This window comes from Bemisia tabaci, chromosome 2 (assembly GCF_918797505.1).
Source record: "Bemisia tabaci chromosome 2, PGI_BMITA_v3".
Classification (NCBI taxonomy): domain Eukaryota; kingdom Metazoa; phylum Arthropoda; class Insecta; order Hemiptera; family Aleyrodidae; genus Bemisia; species Bemisia tabaci.
In genome coordinates, this window is record NC_092794.1 from 54468714 (window position 1) to 54489870 (window position 21157).

General features: G+C 36.0%; 2 protein-coding genes across 7 annotated transcripts in view; both read right to left on the minus strand.

The window, feature by feature from the left end:
• Positions 1 to 1430: 1430 nt before the first annotated feature.
• LOC109035900 (H(+)/Cl(-) exchange transporter 7) overlaps positions 1431 to 21157 on the minus strand; it is a 46933-nt gene continuing 27206 nt past the window's right edge. For 5 of the 6 annotated variants that reach the window (XM_072295836.1, XM_019049727.2, XM_072295835.1 and 2 more), the window contains 10 exons: positions 20178 to 20343; positions 19128 to 19266; positions 17759 to 17852; positions 16726 to 16895; positions 15405 to 15584; positions 13798 to 14013; positions 11835 to 12002; positions 10578 to 10661; positions 9754 to 9834; positions 1431 to 3419 (listed from right to left, as the gene is read on the minus strand). In XM_072295836.1, the coding sequence (XP_072151937.1) occupies positions 3324 to 3419; positions 9754 to 9834; positions 10578 to 10661; positions 11835 to 12002; positions 13798 to 14013; positions 15405 to 15584; positions 16726 to 16895; positions 17759 to 17852; positions 19128 to 19266; positions 20178 to 20343 (1394 nt within the window). In that variant the 3' untranslated portion in view covers positions 1431 to 3323. Of the gene's footprint in view, positions 3420 to 9753; positions 9835 to 10577; positions 10662 to 11834; positions 12003 to 12752; positions 12896 to 13797; positions 14014 to 15404; positions 15585 to 16725; positions 16896 to 17758; positions 17853 to 19127; positions 19267 to 20177; positions 20344 to 21157 lie in introns of those variants that run through there. The other variant, XM_072295838.1, reaches the window with a different exon arrangement.
• On the minus strand, positions 6788 to 9747 carry LOC140223829 (uncharacterized). The gene is made up of 2 exons (XM_072295841.1): positions 8503 to 9747; positions 6788 to 7779 (listed from the first exon to the last, which is right to left on the minus strand). The coding sequence occupies exons 1-2, from the start codon at positions 8636 to 8638 to the stop codon at positions 7340 to 7342; spliced, it is 576 nt and encodes a 191-aa protein (XP_072151942.1). The 5' UTR covers positions 8639 to 9747; the 3' UTR covers positions 6788 to 7339.

The window sequence follows — 21157 nt, forward strand, 5'->3', positions numbered from 1 at the left end:
CTTTGGTGCTAGACGTAAAGAGAGAAGTTTGTCGATGTAATAGATATGACTCTATTACTTTCAAGGACAGATGACTACTGAGATTGTCTCCAATTAAAACTTTGTATCTTGAACCATTCCCAAAAAAAGACACCCTGATGTTCTGTTAGTTGCACTCGGTAATCTAACTAACAACCAGTCATTTTCTTTGATTTGCTCCGTCAGTGGACGGACCCCTTTCAAACTTTTACCTCTTCACTTGACCAGATCATTAGTAAGAGATGAGCTCCTTGGATTTCTCGGATGCCTTGTTTGATTGTCAATGATATTGTCATCGGATTCATCACTTGTCGCATCGCCTTCACTTCCTGAGACAGGGCAGTCTGCATCAACCTCTCCATCCGTTTCTGAGGACTCCTCCTCAAAGTTCTCCAAGCTGACGTATTTGCCAGGAGGGACATTTAGCTTTGTCTTTCTGGGTCGTCGGAGGGTTGATGCAGCTCCGTAACTCATCTCGTTCAAAATATTAACAACAGTGTCCTCTATGATGCTCCCATCCTTAGCACTAGGGGTGTTAGCAGCTAAACGTTTAAGGAGTTTTTGCCTGTGCAAAGGCTTAATGCCGCATGCTTCGAAGCCTGCTTTGAGATTATCAGAAGACCTGTAACATCTCTAAGAGCTTTGTCAGGAGCTTAGAGAATTCACTTTTTGGAACGCAAGTCTCTCTGCAACCTTCTTTGCTCTTCCAATCTGTCAATACCTTCCTCCCATGTCTTTTCAGAAGAGGGAAGAAGGCGACATCAAGTGGTTGGGTCTCATACTGGCTCTCCCACACAATAGGTCCATCTGACAATTTAAATATAAAGCCGGTGAAAGATTTTCTGTCCAATTTGCAACCACCCCAGTCAGCATCTGCATATGCCACAATCTCATCATTTTTTTTCTTATGAAACACAAGTTTTTTGTCAGCGCTACCTTGCAAGTAACGTAATACTCTCTTAACTTCTTTCTCCTTTCTTTACTACAAAATACATTTCTTGCTCTCTAAGAATGGTTAGCAGTAAAGGGGTTTCAATTAGAATATGAGGAACAATAAGAATTACAAGCCGAATTCATAGGCCGAAAAATAATAATGTTGTTATTTTTTTTATTGTTGTTGATGTCGTTGTTTAAACCAAAACAGAGGGACCGCCGAAGCGCTCTCTGCACGTGAACTTTTCCTCTACGGTAAGAGAGAGGTACGAAAATTGCTTTATACACTTCATGTTTGTCACTTATGAGTTCGAAAGGGTTTTAAGGAAAATTGCTTTTTTAAATGCATGATTTTGACTTCAAAACCTTTTCACTTCTTTCAAATGAATAGTGTTTTGAAAGTTGATCTGAATACGGTTTGTACTTTTCTTAGTTTTTACTGAACTCACATTTGGAATACAAGATAAAAACAACTTGAATGATTGCTCACTGATTTTGTTTATTTTTATAGTCAGTAGAGCACAAGTTTCAACAATAACAATGTAAATGATAACAATTTATCAGAAATCCAAATGATACAGACCAAAAATATAAGGATAACAATAACAATCAGAAACAAACATATTTAATTCTAATCAAGTCTTACAGATACAACCTGACGCTCCAAATTCCAATTGAAGCAAGTTGCCCAAAATTGTGACTAATTCCTTGAGGAGCTTGGCAGTTAATCTTTACAAAGGTACATTTTTCAAGAATAAGGGCTTAGAAAATAAATGATCAGTTCTAGATAACTGAGGGTAGGAAACGTAAAAAGCAGAACATTTTTTTCCCTTGTAGAAAAGGGAATCAATGTAATTGCATCACATTACTATTATCTAGGAACGTTCATTATAATTCAGCAAATAAATAATAAAGCACAAGTTTTCTCACTTAAGGCAAAGTGAGGATTACAAGTACTCGCTCAAGAAGCTTAATCTTGAATGGTTATCGAATAATGAGAAAAGTGAATTTCAGCCAGGTAGTGTGATAAAAATTGACCTCGAGATAAGCTTAAATTCATTTTCAGAATCATTCATTTATTTCATATGTGCATGAAGAGAGGAGAGACACCAGGTTATCAACTAAGAAGCATTGAGAATATGCCTTTAGAGTGTCTCGATAACGTCTATGGCAGCAATTAGTTTTTTCATTTGCTACCTTTAACCTAACATTTTGGGAAAAATGCACTAAATTAAATTTCTGGATCACCTTCAAGACAAGATAGTCCTATAATCGTATAATTTCATGTTGCATTGCTACTTTGTATTTTGTCACCAATTGCCCTTGTGATACTCTGCCTTGAAAAGGATGGACTCAGATGTAGCTGAAGAAGAAAATTTATCCATCATCAACTCTAGTTCATTTAAATGAAGATTGCATTTAAACTATACCAACTTGTTTGTTCAACTTCTTAATATTCAAATATTTGTCTATTATATTATATATAATATCCTCTGATTAATATCCTCGGATTTTATTGTCCTCTGGAGTCTTACTGTTTCATTCCTTGTATTTCTATCATTATTGAAAAATTTCATTCAATACAGAAAACAAGTCTGGTGGTAGCATGCTTGTGAAACCTTGTTATTTTAGGCCTCAGGCTGATTCAGTCTCAGAATTTAAGTTCTAATAAAGATCAACCATGGAAGAGAAAATAATTGTTTTGTATAAGTTCATCTTCCTGAACTCATGTTCCTCAACACATGTCGACGTTAAAACCACCAGCCCATATATCTCGGTCTGTGACTTTGTAGACTTCTTGTCATACTTTATTTTTTAAATATTTTTATCATCAATTCTTGAAATCTTCTGTTATTTTTCTTCTCTGTGCGAGGAAAACTCTTGTGAAACCTTCAAGGAATGTAATTGATTTGTTCTCCGTCGAAAAAATAAATTAGAAGCAGAGAATTTATAACACCTAGAGGGAGTGAGATTCGTGGTCTGGTAGTTTCACTGTCGATATGCACTACCCACAGAAGTTTGGAAAATTGGAAGAAATTATAGCATTTGGTGAAACGTTTGAAACAGAGTTCCATCTCTGTATATCAATCAATAAAACCATTTCCCTCCACTGCTTGTTACCTCTAAACGTAATAAATTAACTTATGTGCGAATCAAAAAAAGCCATCAGATTATTTTACTCATGAGTCATATTTCATGCACACAAAAACCAAGTAGGAAGAAAGTATTAGAGCTAACAGAAAAAGGAAAACAATATTTAAGTGAAGTAATCTGCAAACATTTCTTAATCAGCCAGAGCTGCAAATTAGGTAAAGTAAGCACCATTCCTACCGACATTGCAAAATTCATTTAAAAAGTGAGTTCAGGGGAGGTCAGGAATGTACACGGAGCTCTTTAAGCCTCATGTTGCCTCGATGCACCCACAGTCGGAAACGAGCAAGATCTTTGCGCGTTACGATACCTACCACCTATGGGAAGCAAAATAAGTAAACAAACATTCAGTTTTTACTAATCAGGTCATCAATGATTGCAACCATTTGGAGAAATGTCCATTGCTCTTTAGGAAGGACCCACAAAGCCCAAATGGGAACGTGTGCCAACATCGATTTCCAATTTTTTTAATCTCATTAAACTCTTTTATTGATGCTGATCTGAAGTCTCCTCGTGCCAAGTTTCTACAAGCGTTTTCTCACGATCCGCAGTTGAAGTTTTGATAATTTTCTCAGTAGATAAAGACAGCGCCTTTGGTATTTTTGACCATTTTCATTTACGTTGGTGAGAATGCTCTATTGCATAGTGTTCAAAAAACTGATTAGAGTGGGAAAAAAATCGTGCGGAATCCGAGACAAGATTGCAGCTTAGCAGTAGTGACTTCTGATCACAATACACTGATAATGATGTGTCCAAACATGCTGGGTTCTATCTTGTCTCACAGCCAGCTTGTTCTCGAGCCCTGTGAGGGATCCATTTGACTCTTTATTGCCGAACTGCCTTAACATATTAAGCAAATCATCGAAACTTTAACTGCGGATTAAGCAAAAACGGTGACTCGTAGAAACTTGACATAAAGATGACGTTTGTTGAGGTAGCTTAATTAAAGCAGTGGATAATATGTAAAAAAGGAAGGCATTGAAGAGAGTTAAGATGACCGAACAGTGATTTATTCTAGTTATCACATTATGTAAGAAAACCTGACTACGCTACAGCACGCAGTCTCACACGACTAGGTTAGTACTCCGTACTACCAACTTAACAGTTTTACACTGCATTGCCAACTTGCACTTCAACACTTCTCCTCAATTTGGCAATGTGAAAAAATGGAAGAAATTCATTTGAGGAAAAAATTGAAATGACAGATTGCTAAAAATTTAACACATAAAAACACTTCTCCTCAATCTGGCAATGAATAAAATTAAACACGAAAGTTAAAAAGATGTAAATTGAATTTTTTTTTTTTTTTATTATTATTTAAAAGATTCGCGTTTAAAAATAGAACTTTGCTTTTAAGCCAAATATATTCAAGGAAAATTTTATTAGAATTTTACACTTTGAGACCGAAGCCATTTGCACAGAATTTCAACTTTGGATTAGGAATTGGCTTTGTTAACACATCTGCGACCATTTGCTCATCAGGAACGTAATTGAGGATGATTTGTTTGTTTTCAACTTGTTCTCGAATGTAATGGTGACGTACATCTATGTGTTTTGTTCGCCTATGATGAACTGGATTCTCTGCAAGTGCCAGGGTACTTTGATTGTCACAGTTGAGTGTGATTGGTCCAGATATTCCGGTTAATTCTTCAAGAAGATTTTTGAGGTAGATTGCTTCTTTCGAGGCGTCGGAGAGCGACAGATATTCAGCCTCTGTACTGGAAAGAGCGACAGTGCGTTGCTTGTGACATTCCCAGGATACTGCACCATTTGAGAAAATGAAGACATTCCCAGAGAAGGATTTCCTTTTTTCATCGTTGTTGGCCCAATCTGAATCTGCAAACCCCATCAGATTGTTGTTTGATTTTTTGTAAGTAAGGCAGTGATTGGAAGTACCTTTTAGGTAACGAAGAATGCGTTTGGCACTGGTCCAATGTTGATGATTAGGCCGTTTTGAGAATTGACTAAGGAAGGTAACAGCATAAGAAATATCTGGTCTACTTGTGACGGAGAGATACAATAAGGAGCCAATGAGTTGCTGATAGGTTTTTTCTAAACTTGGATCGGCTGGTAGATCATCAAATTGTGTTTTGATAATTGGAGTGGAGACTGGTTTGCAGTTGGTCATGTTGAATTTTTCGAGTAATTCTAAAATGCACTTTTCATGACTTAATTTAATTGTTTTAGATTTTTCATTTTGAGTGACAGCCATACCTAGACAATTAGATATTTTTCCTAAGTCTTTAAGGTTGAAAGATTTGAACAGTTTTTTCTTCAAGAATTTAGTTTCTTCCTGATCATTACTAAACGTGAAGAAGTCATCAACAAAAACTGCAATAATTGTTAATTTTTTGTCGTGTCTTTTATAATAGACACACGGTTCATGTTTAGAGCGTTGATAATTACTATTGATGAGAACTGAGTTTACTTGTGAGTTCCAAGAACGAGGTGCTTGTTTTAGACCGTAAACAGCTTTCTTGAGGCGTAACACTTTGTTTTCAGGAAGAATGAGACCTTCTGGCGGTTTCACATAAATTTGTTCATTTAGTTCTCCGTGGAGAAATGCATTCATGGCATCAAAATGATAACAATTTAAATTGAAGTGTACAGATAAAGCAAATAGTAGTCTTAGTGTAGAGTGCCTTACCACAGGTGAAAACGTTTCTAAATAGTCTATACCGTAGCGTTGTGCACAACCTTTAATTACTAGCCTTGCTTTGTTTATTTGATGATGATCACTTGGATTAATTTTAGTTTTGAAAACCCATTTAGTCTCTAAAAGCTTTTGGTCATGGGGTTTATCTACGATTTCCCACGCATTGTTGTTTTCGAAGGATTGTAGTTCTTTTTCCATAGCTCGTTTCCATTCAGGATCTTTTAGAGCTTGTTTAGGTGTGTCGGGTATTTCTTGGTTGTTAGGATGAATTAAAGCTTGCCAAAGTTTGTAATCAGCAGTCCAGGCAGGAAGATTGTGAGGTCGCGTAAGGCGTTCTTGGACATCAGTTTCTGAAGTTAATTGCGGTTGAACAGCTTGAGAATCTGGTAATAATTCTGAAATAACGGTTGTGATTTGGTCAGAATTGATAGACTCGTACGATTCTTCATGTGAGCTGTTTTCTGATGAACTGATATCTTCTTCATCTTCTTCTGTGAGATCAGCAGTTTCTTCAAAAGATGTAGATTTCATTTTGTTTGAATTTTCTGCCAAATTTGTAACTTGTTCAATTTGTATTTTTGATTCATTTGTAATTGGTTTATTCTTTGTTTGAGATTCTTTTGTAGATTGTGGTGTCTGTTTGCTTGTAGATGCGACATCATTTTGTTCACTGAGTGTTTGTAGATGTGCTGGAAAAGAATTGCGGTTCATTGTTGTAGTTGAGTGATGGATCTTTATTTAAAAATGAGGTTTCATCAAATATGACGTCTCTAGCTTTTGTAAAGACTGTAGGATTTTGCGGGTCGATAAGTCTATAGGCTTTACTATTCTCGCAAAAACCAACAAAAATCATGATTTTACTTTTAGCATCTAGTTTGTTTCTTTTAACTTTGGATAAGTGACAATATGCTTTGCAGCCAAAAATTTTGAGATTCACTAAATTTGTGCGCTCACCTGACCACATTTCTTCTGGTGTATGGTCTGGAATTGCTCTGCTTGGAGATCGATTCTTGAGAAATGCAGCATGATTTACTGCTTCTGCCCAATATGATTTTGGAAGATTTGCATCAAACAGCATACATCTGGCTTTTTCGAGTAGCGTGCGATTCACCCTTTCTGCGACTCCATTCTGTTGAGGAGTGTAATCAACAGTAGTTAAATGGCGAACACCTATATCATCGAAAAAATTATGAAATTTAGAATTATCATATTCTTTGCCATTATCAGAACGTAGGCATTTAATGGATCGATCTGATTGTTTCTCAACTAAGTTTTGGAAGATTCGAAATTTGTTAAATACTTCACTTTTAGCTTTGAGAAAATATACCCAGGTTTTTCGAGTAAAGTCATCGGTAAAAGTTAGAATGTACTTTGCTCCATTGTGTGACGGTACAGGCATTGGGCCACACAAATCAGTATGAATAATTTCTAATTTGGCTTTGGCTCGAGAAGAAGATTTGCCGAAGGGCAATGATGTTTGTTTTCCTAGCACACACTGTGCGCACGGTTTGTTTACTCGAGAGTTTTGATATGTGATGCCATCAGCTAGACTATTTTTAAGAAGATTCATGGAGCGCATATTTAAGTGACCAAGTCTGCGATGCCATAAGGTTTGGTTGTCCTCGCTAAGTTTGCTGAAGTAAAGGAAACTTCAGTTTGCTGTTGAGGAAACTCATTGGATTGAACATCTAATTTATAAACACCATGAAATAGAGATGCTGTTGCAATAATATCTCCATCAGAATTGATGATTGTTCCTCCTTCATCATCAAAGAGGACAGATAAACCTTTGGAGATTAATCGGCTTACAGATGACAAATTGACAGTTAAATCAGGCACATACAACACATCATGAACTTCAATCGGTTCTGTGGATCCTTGCAACTTAATCAAACAATTACCTTGACCTTGTGATTTAATGACCGTGTTACTGGCAGTAGTGATACATTCTGGTGGTAAAGTTTGAAATTCAGTGAGGATCTCACGATAGCATGTCATATGCTGCTTGCTGGCGCCAGAGTCTAGAAACCATTCATTACAACTAAAATTAAAAGATACTAGTGCTGTGAAAAAAGAGTGTTTAGGTTTCTTTTTCCCATGTTGTTGATTTGTTTTTACGTCTAAGTCTTTGCCATTAGAATGAGATGAGGATGATGCTGAGGCATTGTTAGTGGATGTGTTTGACTCACCATTTCCTTTGGGTTTCTTACAGCAGTTAACAGTGCGATGACCTAATAAACCACAATAATTACATTTAATAGTTTTGTAGGGTCGTTTACCAGTGAAGAAGGCTTGCGCATTTTCTTCTACTTTCTTATCGGCATGGTCTAGAAGCTTACTCTTGATAAGGTCAGACGTGATTTTAGTCTGAGAATGCTCTAGAGCTAGGACCATTGCATCAAAATCTGCAGTTAAACCACTAAGAAGAATAACACCGATAAATTCATCATCGAGTGGGGCACTGATGTCGTTCAGTTGTTGAGACAAATTTAAAACTTCTGAAATATAATCCGTCATAGTGGGGAAATTTTCAAGACGAACATTGAAGAGGTTTCTTAACAACCTTAAACGACGAGATAGACCAGAGCTTTCATAGGCTTTTTGAAGTTTTTGCCATGCTTGACTGGGGGTTTCAGTATTGCGAACATGCACAATGCAACATGGTTCGATCATGAGATTAATCTTTGCTGAAGCCTTCCGTTGTTTCAGTTTGGTAGCTGAGTTGTTAGAAAGTGAATCATTACCTTCTTGTGTAGGATCTGTTACATCCCAGAGATCATCATAGTTTAGGAAATTGAACATCTGGAACTTCCAAGTTGACCAATTTTCTTGACCTTTGAGTTTCTGGAAGGTGGGCAAGGGAGCCGCTCCAGCAGTCATAGTGGAGTCAGAAGTTTGCTGAGGCTGTGATGCAGGCAGCTTGTCGTTAGTTTCTGATTAATCCTCCAAAGTTGATTCCACTGATTGATCGTCGTCGTCAGTCGTCATAGAAGATTTTTCAGTATTTTCTGAAGAAATCTGCTTCAGGACCGGTACGCGGCACGAGGTGTAGGCTCACGGACATGATACGGCGACGGAACGAAAAAACAAACTCGCGATCGAAAACTGAACAACGCGTAAATTTTACTTATAAGGGCACATAACCTGTTGAGGTAGCTTAATTAAAGCAGTGGATAATATGTAAAAAAGGAAGGCATTGAAGAGAGTTAAGATGACCGAACAGTGATTTATTCTAGTTATCACATTATGTAAGAAAACCTGACTACGCTACAGCACACAGTCTCACACGACTAAGTTAGTACTCCGTACTACCAACAAAACAGTTTTACACTGCATTGCCAACTTGCACTTCAACAACGTTTGATCAGCATCAATTGATGAATTCCATGCAATACAAAATTGGTAACCAATGTAAGCACCTATTCCCGATAAGGGTTTGAAAGGTCCTTTAACCAACCAATTATTTGACTATTTTTTCAGGTTAGCTCTAATTTTCCGTAGGTTGTAAAGAAATCAACACCTCATCAATATTAAAACTGCTTTTTATGCAAGTAAAATACACTTGATATGAAGCAACGAAATTGTCTCGGCAAAATTTGAAGGATGGAACACCCAAGAAAATGATCGAATAATAATCTTGAACACTTAATTTCCATCAATTCCCTAGAAAAAGAAGGGTATTTTTTTTCTTCTCAAGTAAAAGCTCTTGGGAGACCATGGACTGCCTATAATTCCTTATTCAGGAAAAGGTTTAACTCGTCTGCTGTCTAACAGTTAATCAGACAGCCTGTTATTTCTAGCGATTTCGGACAACATAAGGGAGGCTGCAAGTACTCCTCTCTTATGGAATCTTGCCCACAGACACTTGCCTCAAGCATTAACCAACTGGCTGTCAGACATCGGTGTCACATATCACGTACCTATCAATAAACACAATCTGCATTATTGCTTTGTCACAAGCAATATAAAATGGTGCTATAGACTTTAGATATTACCTGATTGACATTGTTGACAACTATGATGTGTCGAAGGCCCAGACTACGGAAAAGTCGGAAAATTCTCGGAAGTGAAGTAACCTGAAAATGATATTTTATTTTCATACCATGAGCCCATTTTATAGATTTAAGTCCAAAAATACTGAGGATTAGGTTTTAATCAGACAGCTGCTATGCAGGTAGGTCATAATTATGTTACAATTTAGTAGATGTGCAGGGTGTCTTAAAGTCAAAGGTAAAGAATCGAGGAATCCATTCTAAACGAAAAATTAGACTTTATTCTCTCATAAAATTTTCTCCAAAAAATCTCGCCCTTGGAACTGTAGCTCCCCAAAGTCCTAAATCAACACTTACCTTACCTCTTATTTTGCCTGCAATTTTACTTTATGTCTAACCATTAAATATTGGTCCAACACATTTTCCATAATACTTTTCATTTGTTGGTTTAGAAGTAGGATACTCACACTTATAGGTAAAGCTTAGGTGTGTTTTTAATGGACTTATTAAAATTTTTTTAGAATTTCTTCAGACTGAAGTCATTGAATCTGAAAACCAATTACACAATTTGAAAGACCATACATTCGATCCTTTTTCTCATGCAACCAAACAGTTGGGAGAAAATTCCAAGCAATGTCAAAAAAGAGATGTCCGATTAACAATTATTGTTTCGAGAACTGGTTTTTTCCCCCAATTTTTCAGGCAACTACCTTGTAACTGGTTGGTCGACCTTATGACAGTAGAGGTCATGAGAAAAGCAACTGACCCATTGCATTGTGCCTTTTTAGATAGGCAACATGGAATAGGCAAGAAAAATAGGTACTTACAGCACGTACAGAATAGGGCGAAGGATTCATGTAAGCTCTCAAGTCTAACACCATCTCTTTCTCTGCAGTTGTTAACTCTAGGGACTGTAGTAGAACAGAGAGAAAAACAAGAAGGTATTAATCCTTTTCCAAAGAAACATTGTTTATCATTTTATGCATACCTACTTAGAGCAATTTTAATAACCCCCCAAAAAAAGGGGAAAATTAAGGACACTGCTGCTGAACATTATCATTGAAGAGAGTTGCGCTATAGGAATGCGATACATTGTCGCCTGCAGTGAGTGGTTGTTTATATTTAATGAAGAAGAAAACCAGAACAAATGTTCAGTCAAATGAGGAATCCTTCTTAGAGAGTCATTTTTGTTAGGGAAATCCGATTTCACAAGGCACCTTCACGTGCTAAAAACCTCTGGCACAAAAGATGCTTGTATAAACTAGAATTAAAGTTTATCAACTTGTAACAAAATGTAAACTAGTTTTCAAATGATATTTATTAAAAGTCGCTGTCAGTTGAATTGGGACTGATTCAAGATATGCACTTGTATTCATTTTACAAAATTATGAAATTTTAACTCAGGAGAGCGCACAAAGCATCTCACAGCCATTTTGTTTAATTTTCTTACTCTGGAAACCTCTTCCGAGGATCTTAAGTTGTAGGTCTTGACAGTTTTCAAAGGAGCGGCTACAATTTTGAGGAACAGGCAATGTTTTTATAAAAGGCAAAGGGTTTCAACACAGCACCCTCAATGAATTTTACTTGAATTTTTTCATATGGTCGTGCTAACTTAAGTTTTTCTCTTATGAGATGGAATTTTACCTCAGTTTACCCCTCATATTTGTAAAATATGTCAACTTTTTTATGAATGAGATGCTCAAACAGAAGTGTAATTGATTAGGTACATCATTCCAAAGCTCATTATCATGGCACACTTGAAACATGATAGTTCAGAAAAGAAAAATATGTGTAGGAATTTTTTTGCAACTTAAGAGCAGTTTTCTTAATGAATTCTGAATTTTACTGCAAAATAATTTTATCTTAAAGCTACCTTTGATCTCAGTTATTCATCATGCCTGGACTAGTAAGCTTGCAATTATAATGCATAGTTCAAATGCTAAAAACAGTTCAAAATCGTTTATTTTTTTAATGATAGTAAATTGCTTCAACTTTGACAAAATCAGACAGTTGACTAAACCTTTCATTTTTAAATAAGCTTTCACTCCTCAACAACCTATTTCAAAATAGTGATGAAATTGTACCTCAACATCCACTTGCTGACAAGCGTACGCTTTTCGAAACATGTTCAGTCTGGTCTCAAAGTCTGCTGGGTGTGATTCTTCAAATGCTTTGTTCATGAGAAGGACTATGAGCTGCGATCGAAGAATTAATCCCTCCAGTTGACCATATGGGATGAGAAAATCAGGATCCTAGGACGAATGCACAGGAATAATTGAAACTTAGCTATCTCTCATGAGAAAAAAAAGAGGATAGAGGGGAATATTCTGAGAGGAGAACAAAAGAAGAATGTATGCAGCCTTGTCTCCACGACACGTTTCATGGGATCTGTCCCAGGGAAAAATCTCATTTGCGAAGTTGGAAAAATACTAAGTTAGTCAATACTGATCACAGTGCTAACTAAGAGTCATTGTGAAGTCCCAGGAACGATTTCAAAAGAAGCAGAAGAAATTTTGTTGTGTTGTTTAACAGGAGAAATGGTCCGAAGTTTCATTCCTGCGATTCGAACTTGGGAAAAATCCTATGAAATGCACCGTAGAGACAAGACGTTTGTTCATGGAGCTGTAGATTTTATCATTACAGTTTTGAACTTGGCAACAGTTTTATCAAGGATGAGACCCCAGTGCCCAGGGCTGTCTTCAGAGAAGAGACTCAAAGATCTGGAAAGTAATCAGGCATTTTTTGCATATATCTCCCCTCTGCTGGTTAGCCATGTAAAAAATGAAGGAACTCTGAAAGCAGATTCGCAATGGATGAAAATGTCCAAAGCAAAAAAAAAAAATCCAAACCCATCAAAGTCTCCAGGAAATATGTCCTTTCTGTTGAAATGTCCCACCACCAGAAGGGTCCAATTATAATATGACAAATAATATAACAAGAAAATGTTCAAAAACAAAAATGACCCAATGTTCATTGGCTTTTTTGGTGAGAAGTAAATTACCTATTTCTAAAACCTCTTTATTCTTCACAGCTTTCCTTAATATGTTTACGTTGCATTTCGATGGTAACCTGTATGTAATGGACGATTACCTTGTGGTATTGTGATGAGAGGGTCCTCCTGAAAGAAGGTTTACCTACTTTCTACCTGAAATAGATAATACCAAGACACTGAATTGTTTGTTTAATAACCTGAAGACATCGTATTTTTGTGGTGAATTAAAATATTACGCTGGTGCAAGTGAACGGACATTTGGTCATTTTTGTTGAGGATTATGTTATTCCTGTTGGAGGATGTGTCAGTTTGAGCATGTTTTCCTCTGTATGTTATGTATTTTAAAAATTGTGATCTGTTATCACGGATGCAGTGTCAATGTCTAAAAGAGTGCCTTTCTGAATAATACAGACTTCAGAAACACTTGTCAAGAAAAATTACGACAATCTGGCTACATATTTACCCAAAACCTCCATGATAGGGCAGTGACTTTATAATTATAAAAATTGGATAGTGAATTTGGTTTCTAAACCTAATCATACCTATATCACTGCACATCATATCTCAAAAAACTATGGCCACTAGTTCATTAATTGTAATTTTTTCAAAAATTTCTTTCAGAACGCCCTAAGATAAATTCGAATTTCATCAATGATTAATCTTTACTCTACAAAATGCGAACTTTGATTTGAAAAACACAATTGAGGAGGGTTCCGGATAAAGGACCCAAAATAGCCCAGGCCTGCTTCTTTTTCCAAGCAGCGCCTATCTGACGAGACACGGTGTAGCTGAACCCATTTCTATTTGCTTATTAAAATAAAACAGATTATAGAAACGAACTGGTTCTTGCTGGTAATGACTTTACGGGCCCTTCTTCAAGAATCCTCCTCAATTCTAATCTGCATTACCCCAGGAGTCAAGAAAAAAATGATTACATGTACTATACTTTTCTCAAAACACCATTTTTCAAGATCAGGTCTTTTTCCCAGAAAGCTTTATACTTAATTTCATTTTGATTTAAAAAATCAAAGAAAGAAGTTATCAAATAAAAATACCTGAGTATTGACAAGAGTCGACTGACCGACAACAGGAAAACAATGAAAATTTGTATTTTTTAATTTTGCAAGAACTTCAGCAACAACAACACATGTAGGAATGGTAACAACAGAGGTGCTCATGATTTCCTCAGCAGTGATGTTACTGGTCAAAGGGGGAGGGTCTGTTGGAAGAATTGGTAAACCTCTTAAGTTTATCTGCATTTCGTAAACACCCTGAAACAGACGAAATCAGTGCTGTCATAGATACGAATACATTGAAAAAAGGGGGGGGGGGGAAATGATCTGGGAATTTCTCCCTCTTGATTTTAAAATAATTTTATTGACTTGGTCTTGAACGTTTCTAAATTAAAAACCTCACAAATCCTAAACATAGAGTATGGGTTTTCATGCTGGCCCCATTATTACTTTTTAACAGCACATATTTGAAGTTGAAGATATTGCCACGAAATTCACTTTTCTGACTAAATTCCCTTGAGCAGATGGAGAGTTCAATTTTAAAAGCTCACCTTACTCGGGAGATTGTGAGGAACATCATATAAAAAAATTTCTAAATTTAGTCGACGCTGAATTACACAGTATTGTTTGCGTATTCCAGAGTTATCTAAAAGAAGTTGAAGACTAAGAATATCATGAAGAATTTTTCGGAAGACTTTCACAGCCGATAGGATCATTCTTTTTATTTTATTCTCCTCTTATTTACATCTTTTCATCTGACACATTATTTTCTTCCAACAGCAAACTGGATTTTTTCAACTTTCTGATTCAGAAAAATCAGAGAAAGTCTTTTTAGAGGGAATAGATTCATCAATAATAGATTTTAAAGAAAGCTAATCAGAAAGTAATGCACACATTGCAAATGTTAAAATCAAACCGTAGGTGAACCTCACAGACTCACGCTTACATACGTGACCAAAAACTTTTCCTTTTTTTAAAAATGTAAATACCAACCTTTGATATAAAAAATGACTGAAACATTTTTATCAACATTGAAATACTGAACATAAACGGTCAAGCTTATTCCTGTTGGATTTTGTTGCGTGCAATCATTTGCTAAGACTAGAGGCTAGCAATGCGCTATCAGTAGAACGCCTTGCTACTGTTGAAAGATTGTGAATTCAATTAACGCACTAGGAATTTCTTCAATCAATCCCGATTTAAGATCCTCCGCAAAGTATCCTCTTATATTTTGGAAACAGACAGCACTTGCTATAATATGATTAAAATGAAGTCTTGTGATGAGAAAAGTGTCTGGTACAATTTTTTGTAGAGTTGGAAGCTACTTTTGGAGATGCAGCAATGCATCCTTTATATTTTTAGCCTATACAAAGGTATCTCTGAATGATAGGGAATGTAAACTTTAAAATGCTGTATTATGAAAAACAGCATTGAATTCTTTTTACCTCCATCAATAATTTCAGGGAATAAGTATGGATTCAAAGTCAAAAACTAAAGTTCTCTTTTACGCGCCAGAGCAACTACTCCGGAAGCACAACAGAAAAGCTTCTTGCTCGTCTGAGGTACTGAATGGTTTAATTTCAGTGATTGGTAACTTTGTTTTGAGATGTGCCACTTGGTGAAAATTCCTAAAGACTGCCAAAACATACTTCTGAAATAAAGTCTCCGATCCATTTAGTGGTGGCTAGTGCAAACATGACAGGAAGAGCAAATGTTATATTGCCAGTTGCCTCAATGACTACGACACTCAGACTAATGGTGCAGCGGACCATTCCTGCCAACTGCACAGCTGCTCCGACCAAGGCATATTTTCCTGGGATAATCCAATCCTATAAAAATGAAAAAAATTAATAAAAAGAAAGGCTCCTTACTTTCATTTCAGCAGCCTGATTGTTGAAATTTTTATTTTGTCGGGGCGACATAGATGACATAGGTTAAAAGGCGAAGCGTGATTGGTCGGCTATGTCTTATCGCTGCTTTATCGTACCTTTGTCAGGTGGAATGATCGACATACTGTCGGAAACTTAAGAGGTGCCGTTAGCTTGTCGAGAGGTCAACCCGACATAGGCACGACAAAGCAGCGATAAGACATAGCCGACCAATCACGCTTCGCCTTTTAACCTATGTCATCTATGTCGAGCCGACAAACAAACAATTTCAACAATCAGGCTGCAGGTATAATTACTTTCTGTCGCCATTTCTATCCCTCGCGTTAAATTCTCCTAAGAGACCAGCAGTCGTTGGAGCCATGTTAATGCTTATGGCTCAAAACAGGCATGGTCCTGACAGAATCCACCACTGAATTTTCGAGGTTTTTTTTGGTTATATGGGGAAAGAGAAAACGCTTTAGTGCCTGAATAAATATATACTCTAACGATCTTTGAAGGCATCTCGTTGAAAAAATAATGAGGCAACTTAAAAAAAATTTGAAAAAATTATTGAAAGTAATTTCTGAATAAGATAGTGACATTCTCCCATGAATAAATTAAAAGTTTCCATCCATGAAAAATTATTATCTATCCCTATTAAATCGCGCACTGACTTTTACAGCAACAGTCTCTGCAGTATGAAAATATGGCAACCCTAATCTTAGCGTTTCGGCTCAGCTGTTCCACATTGTTTACACTTTGAACAACACGGGGTGGGGGAGAAACACTGTTTGATTAAGGAGCCTTCCAAAACCATTGTAGTGCACAATTTGATTCTTGTAGACTCTGGTTTTTTGTGAGCAGAAAATTCATAGGTTTCGTAACCAGCGCTGAATAAAAACATTAATAAATTTCTTAGGAGTTCATTTCAGTAACTTTTGTCACTGCAAATCATGTTCTAGAAGACATTTTGAATAGGAAACACAGATCAGAATGCTTGAATTTGTAGCTTGTCTTGTGGTCCATTGTTCCAAATGGAAAATGAGAATCACAATCTTGAGAATTCCTGAGAAACAGAAAGTGGTACTAATCTGATACTTACAGCATGTGGAAAGAGATATTTAAGACCAATGCAGAAGAGCCGGCCCCACAGAGCACCAACAATGAGGTTTGGAATGAAAAGTCCGGCTGATATACTCAGTCCAGTCGTTAGAAGGATCATTATGGAATAAAGTAAGAGGTGTACCAAGAGGGGCACTGCTTGAAAGACAGCTAAAATTAAAAAATCAAGAGGAACGTTAACCATTGAATTGCATCAATTTGTATTTTGGTACTAATGAACTATCAAACAAGGGTGCAAAATCCACCTCTTGTCGTGGAATAGGTTGGATTTTAGTATAAAAGAAGAGTGGGAGAGCGAATTTGGCAATGACAACAATGCGCCAGGTATAGTACTCCAACTTCACTAGATATTGTTCATTGAATGCCCTTAAAAAAAGGCAAACTGCTTGAAAATGATGCTTAAAAATTGGTGCGAGGTTTGGTTTCTGTAACCGCCTTGCTTCTTGTAATTTTATGCTATATTGTAAAAAATCGGCATGCCTCCTAAAAACTATGAATAGCTCCGTAGTGGCTAGATTTGCCACCAGGGCAGATCATAAAATTTTGAAATGAAGTTGAAACATTAGCGTAAAGATATCTGCATCTGTTGTTAGTGGAAAACTTCAATGGCTCAGTAGGCATTTGCTAAGTTGGGCAGCTTTAACCAAAAATCAGTGTAACTACATCAGATGCTGCCTAATTTTCTTCAATGATCTATGTATCAAACAGAAAACTAAGCATCTCTGAAACCTGAAAATTTGTGAGTATATTTTTTATAATCTGGGGTAAATTCTCAGAAAACTCCAAGGCGCTTAGTAAGTTAGTTCTCTGTTAAAAAAATAAATCATAATAGAAAATTAGATAATTCGAAATCCAGTTAAGCTGATTCTAGTTAAAGCCATCTAGTTTTAAAATGGTTAATTATGTTTCATGATTGAATAAAGGCATTTTTCAGTGACATCAGATTGAGCTGAGTGTTAAGTAATGTCACAGAGAGGGGAAAAGAATGGACATGAGGAAAAGTTTAACCTTACCAATGGGACTATGAAGTAAGTGTTTCAGCATATTTTCTTGAATTTGAAACCAAAAATAGGACTGAATATTGACTTCATTTTCTTTGCAGTTGACCTGGGACAAAAGGAAAGGTGAATACAATAAACAGGAATTTCTTTCATATAAAGTCTCGTGCAGGGCTTTCAAAAATTTCATCTTCCATCTACCGACAAAATTTTGGACAAATTCTAGATAATGGAAAGAATCTAGCATTACTTTTTCACTTTTTATTATTCATTTATGTGTGCTGTTGAAAAGGGTCTGCATTTTACGACCGTACCATCTCTGTTTTAAGTACATTTTTGAGACAGAGATGTTAACATGACATTATAATTTTACCAAATATGTATTTTCTACCCTTTTTCTAATTTGCTCACTTGCTTTTGTAAACTTTGTCGTATCGTGTCTTGCAGCCTTGCTGTTTTGACCTCATTTATGTTTGTATTTATTCATTTTTTTATTTATTAGAAATTGGTACATTAGCCTGAATGATAAAATGGGTTAATACAAGTCAAATTAGGAAAAATTACAAAACAAAGAATTTTACATTTAAAAACTCTTGCATAATGAAGTATGCGATTTGTAAGAAGTGTTATTTTAATTTATTAATAAACAAATTTGGAGACTCAGTCTTGACGAAAATCTCTTTCAACTCCTAGGTAATTTGTTGAAATACCTGACTCCTCTAAATTCCAAACCATCCCAGTCCCAACCAGTATCAAAATTTCTCACTAAAATGTTTCTTGTTTCCATGTGACGGCTAATTTTACTTCTCTTGTTACTTATACATCCCATTTATACCGCTTCTTTGATTGTGATAAAAATGTACCAAGAAGGGACTGTCATGACTCGGAGCTCAGGGAACAGCCTTCGACAAGACTGCAGGCTACCTTTTTTTGCAATTTTTTGTATAACTTTTTTTTGGGCTAATAGGATATCACTCACATGTATCATCATATCAAATTGATGAGGTTACCTTTTCTATTCAAGTTTGAATAATGAACCTTTTGATAACTTAGCAAATTTTTATTAAAAAGTATTGACAGCCGTTTTCCAGCTCTTAATACGCAATACTTTCTATGATTTTAGAATATTACAATCCATTTGATCCATATTAAGTATTTTTAGAATTGAAGGAAAACATACTTTTACCTTTTAAAAAACTGATATGTTTTCTGTTGAAAAATAAAAGCAAGGAATTTTGTTCACTTTAAAAATGTTTGAAAAACAATAAGCACTGCTTTGGTCTATAACATCCATTTTTCATTGGCAGATAATGTCCATCAGTGGCAGAAGTATATTTCAGGAAACCTTCCTAAAAAAAAGAACAAAATAGAATTGTAAGATTACCTGGACAGCATTGTCTGGTCTATAGTTGACTGGCAAACAGACATTTGACATGGCATAAATTGAAAACACTCCAAAATTAACTGTGATAAAAGCCACCATCATAGCTTCTAAAAACTTTTGCCACTTCTTCTTAATAAACCTGGGGAAAAATATCAGATTTAAAGCTAATACATAAACTGATAGCAAGTACAAAGTCACACATAGCTCCTGCTCCAGTAGCTTAATTTTCATTGAGAAAATCACTTATCGTTTCTAGGACTCTACCTCGTATCATGCGGTTAATATTTCAGGGCTGTTCTAACATCTTTACCCTCTCCAAAAAAGATGGATGATTATGGAGGGCAACTTGAATTTGATCCCCCTTTGAGAGATAAGTCCCACCTCCTTCAGTTAAAAAGGATTTTTAGAGATAGAAGAAAATGCTGAAGAACAGCCTAAATAAGACTACTTTCACGTCACATTTTTAGAGGCACCCTCCACATTGCTATCCACGAAAGACTGTGAACTTCACTGTTTTCTTTGCGCTAAAGAGGGCATTACAAATTGCTTTAAACAAAAATAAACGCTCTTAGTAGTTTTTTTTCAAAAAATAATGTGTCTTACAGTTACCTTCTCAAAAAGTAGCGCATTTGTGTGAAGAAAGAATACTATATGTAAACAAAAATTTAAATGCCCTCTAGCTTCACATTTCTCCCCCAAGCTCTCGTGTCTGCCTTTTCAGGGGCTCACTTCTGTGTTACTTTACAAACAAAATTGTCAACGTTACAATGAACCTTAAGAGTCATAGATGGATAATGTAACCTCAAATGCACAAACCTCACAACCTCAAATGCACCTCAAAGAGGTAATATACACTAAAGAACCACTGATTTTAAATTGAAGAAAAAATATTCATTTTGGGGAAAACATTGATTTGGATTTTGCTGCTACAAACATACTTCGATACGACAAAAAGAATACAAAACCAAGATCTTCTACTCGGGAGCATGGTTATCCAATAAAGATGGAAAAAGTGTCATTGACTGAAATAAAATCTAACAAAATCTGTACCTTGATCGAAAGACGGTGAGCCACATGTTTAGTTCAACACAAAGAGCACCGATCAATCCACCAATGGCACCCATCAAAATAAAGAGTGGAAGCTCAAATACCTCGTACCTTAACTCAGCATCCGAAAATTTACCAAAAAAAAATAATTCATCGTAAGCCATTTTCCCTGAGAAACAAGTAAAAATTCAGTTAGGTTAAAGTTCAGAAATTTTCTGAAACTCAATTTATCCATACAGATCAGCATTTTACAGCATCAATCCAGGTTTACAAAAATTTCCTCTTCAAAGTTGTGACTTTCTTTCTTTTCACTTTCAAGAACCCACAGCTCTTGCCATATGACACAACTGACATTGACCCAATGAGAAAAGAACTCACTTTGTTTGTTTAAAAATTGTACAATTGTGTCACCTTCAATAAAAAATGAGCCTTCAATAAAAAATCACCTGACGATGAGCGTTAGCTCGAAACAGCTGTAGTGAAGTATCACCAACAATTTTTAGAAAAATCGGTAAGAAAAACTTTTACTAAAATTTCAAAATTTGAAAAAATGAGCCTTTGGAATTGAAATTATGAATGAATTGATTTGAATTTGATTGAAGTGAAACCTTAAAAGTTAGAATTTCATTAATTTAGAAATTTCTTTCCAAAAAAAAAAAAATTAAATCCTTGATGGGTCACTTCAGCTCAAAGAAAGATTCACTTTTGAATAATTTACCGGAGCAATTAGAACACATCAGCAAATTGAAGGATGACAAAGATCTGGTAAATAGTCAACTGGAAAGCCAAGTGGCCCAACTGATTCTCCCCTCCAGCTTGTTCTAATCTGATTGCATGCGCACATCTATCAGGTCATCGGCAAAGAACTTCGTATGCAAAACAAGTTGATTATCAGTCGACTGCGCGGTTACTTGTATTTTATTTTTCTCATTTTTTATAATAGACATACACATTTTTTCGTTAAGTCACACCTGAGGCTGAAC

Bases quoted from the DNA above. Each gene is read 5' to 3' on its own strand.
- LOC140223829 (XM_072295841.1), bottom strand. From the start codon at position 8,638: ATGACTGCTGGAGCGGCTCCCTTGCCCACCTTCCAGAAACTCAAAGGT. The intron at 7,780-8,502 runs GTAATGATTCAC...AATGGTTTCTAG, and splicing joins AACAGATCCTACACAAGAAG to ACTCTGGCGCCAGCAAGCAG.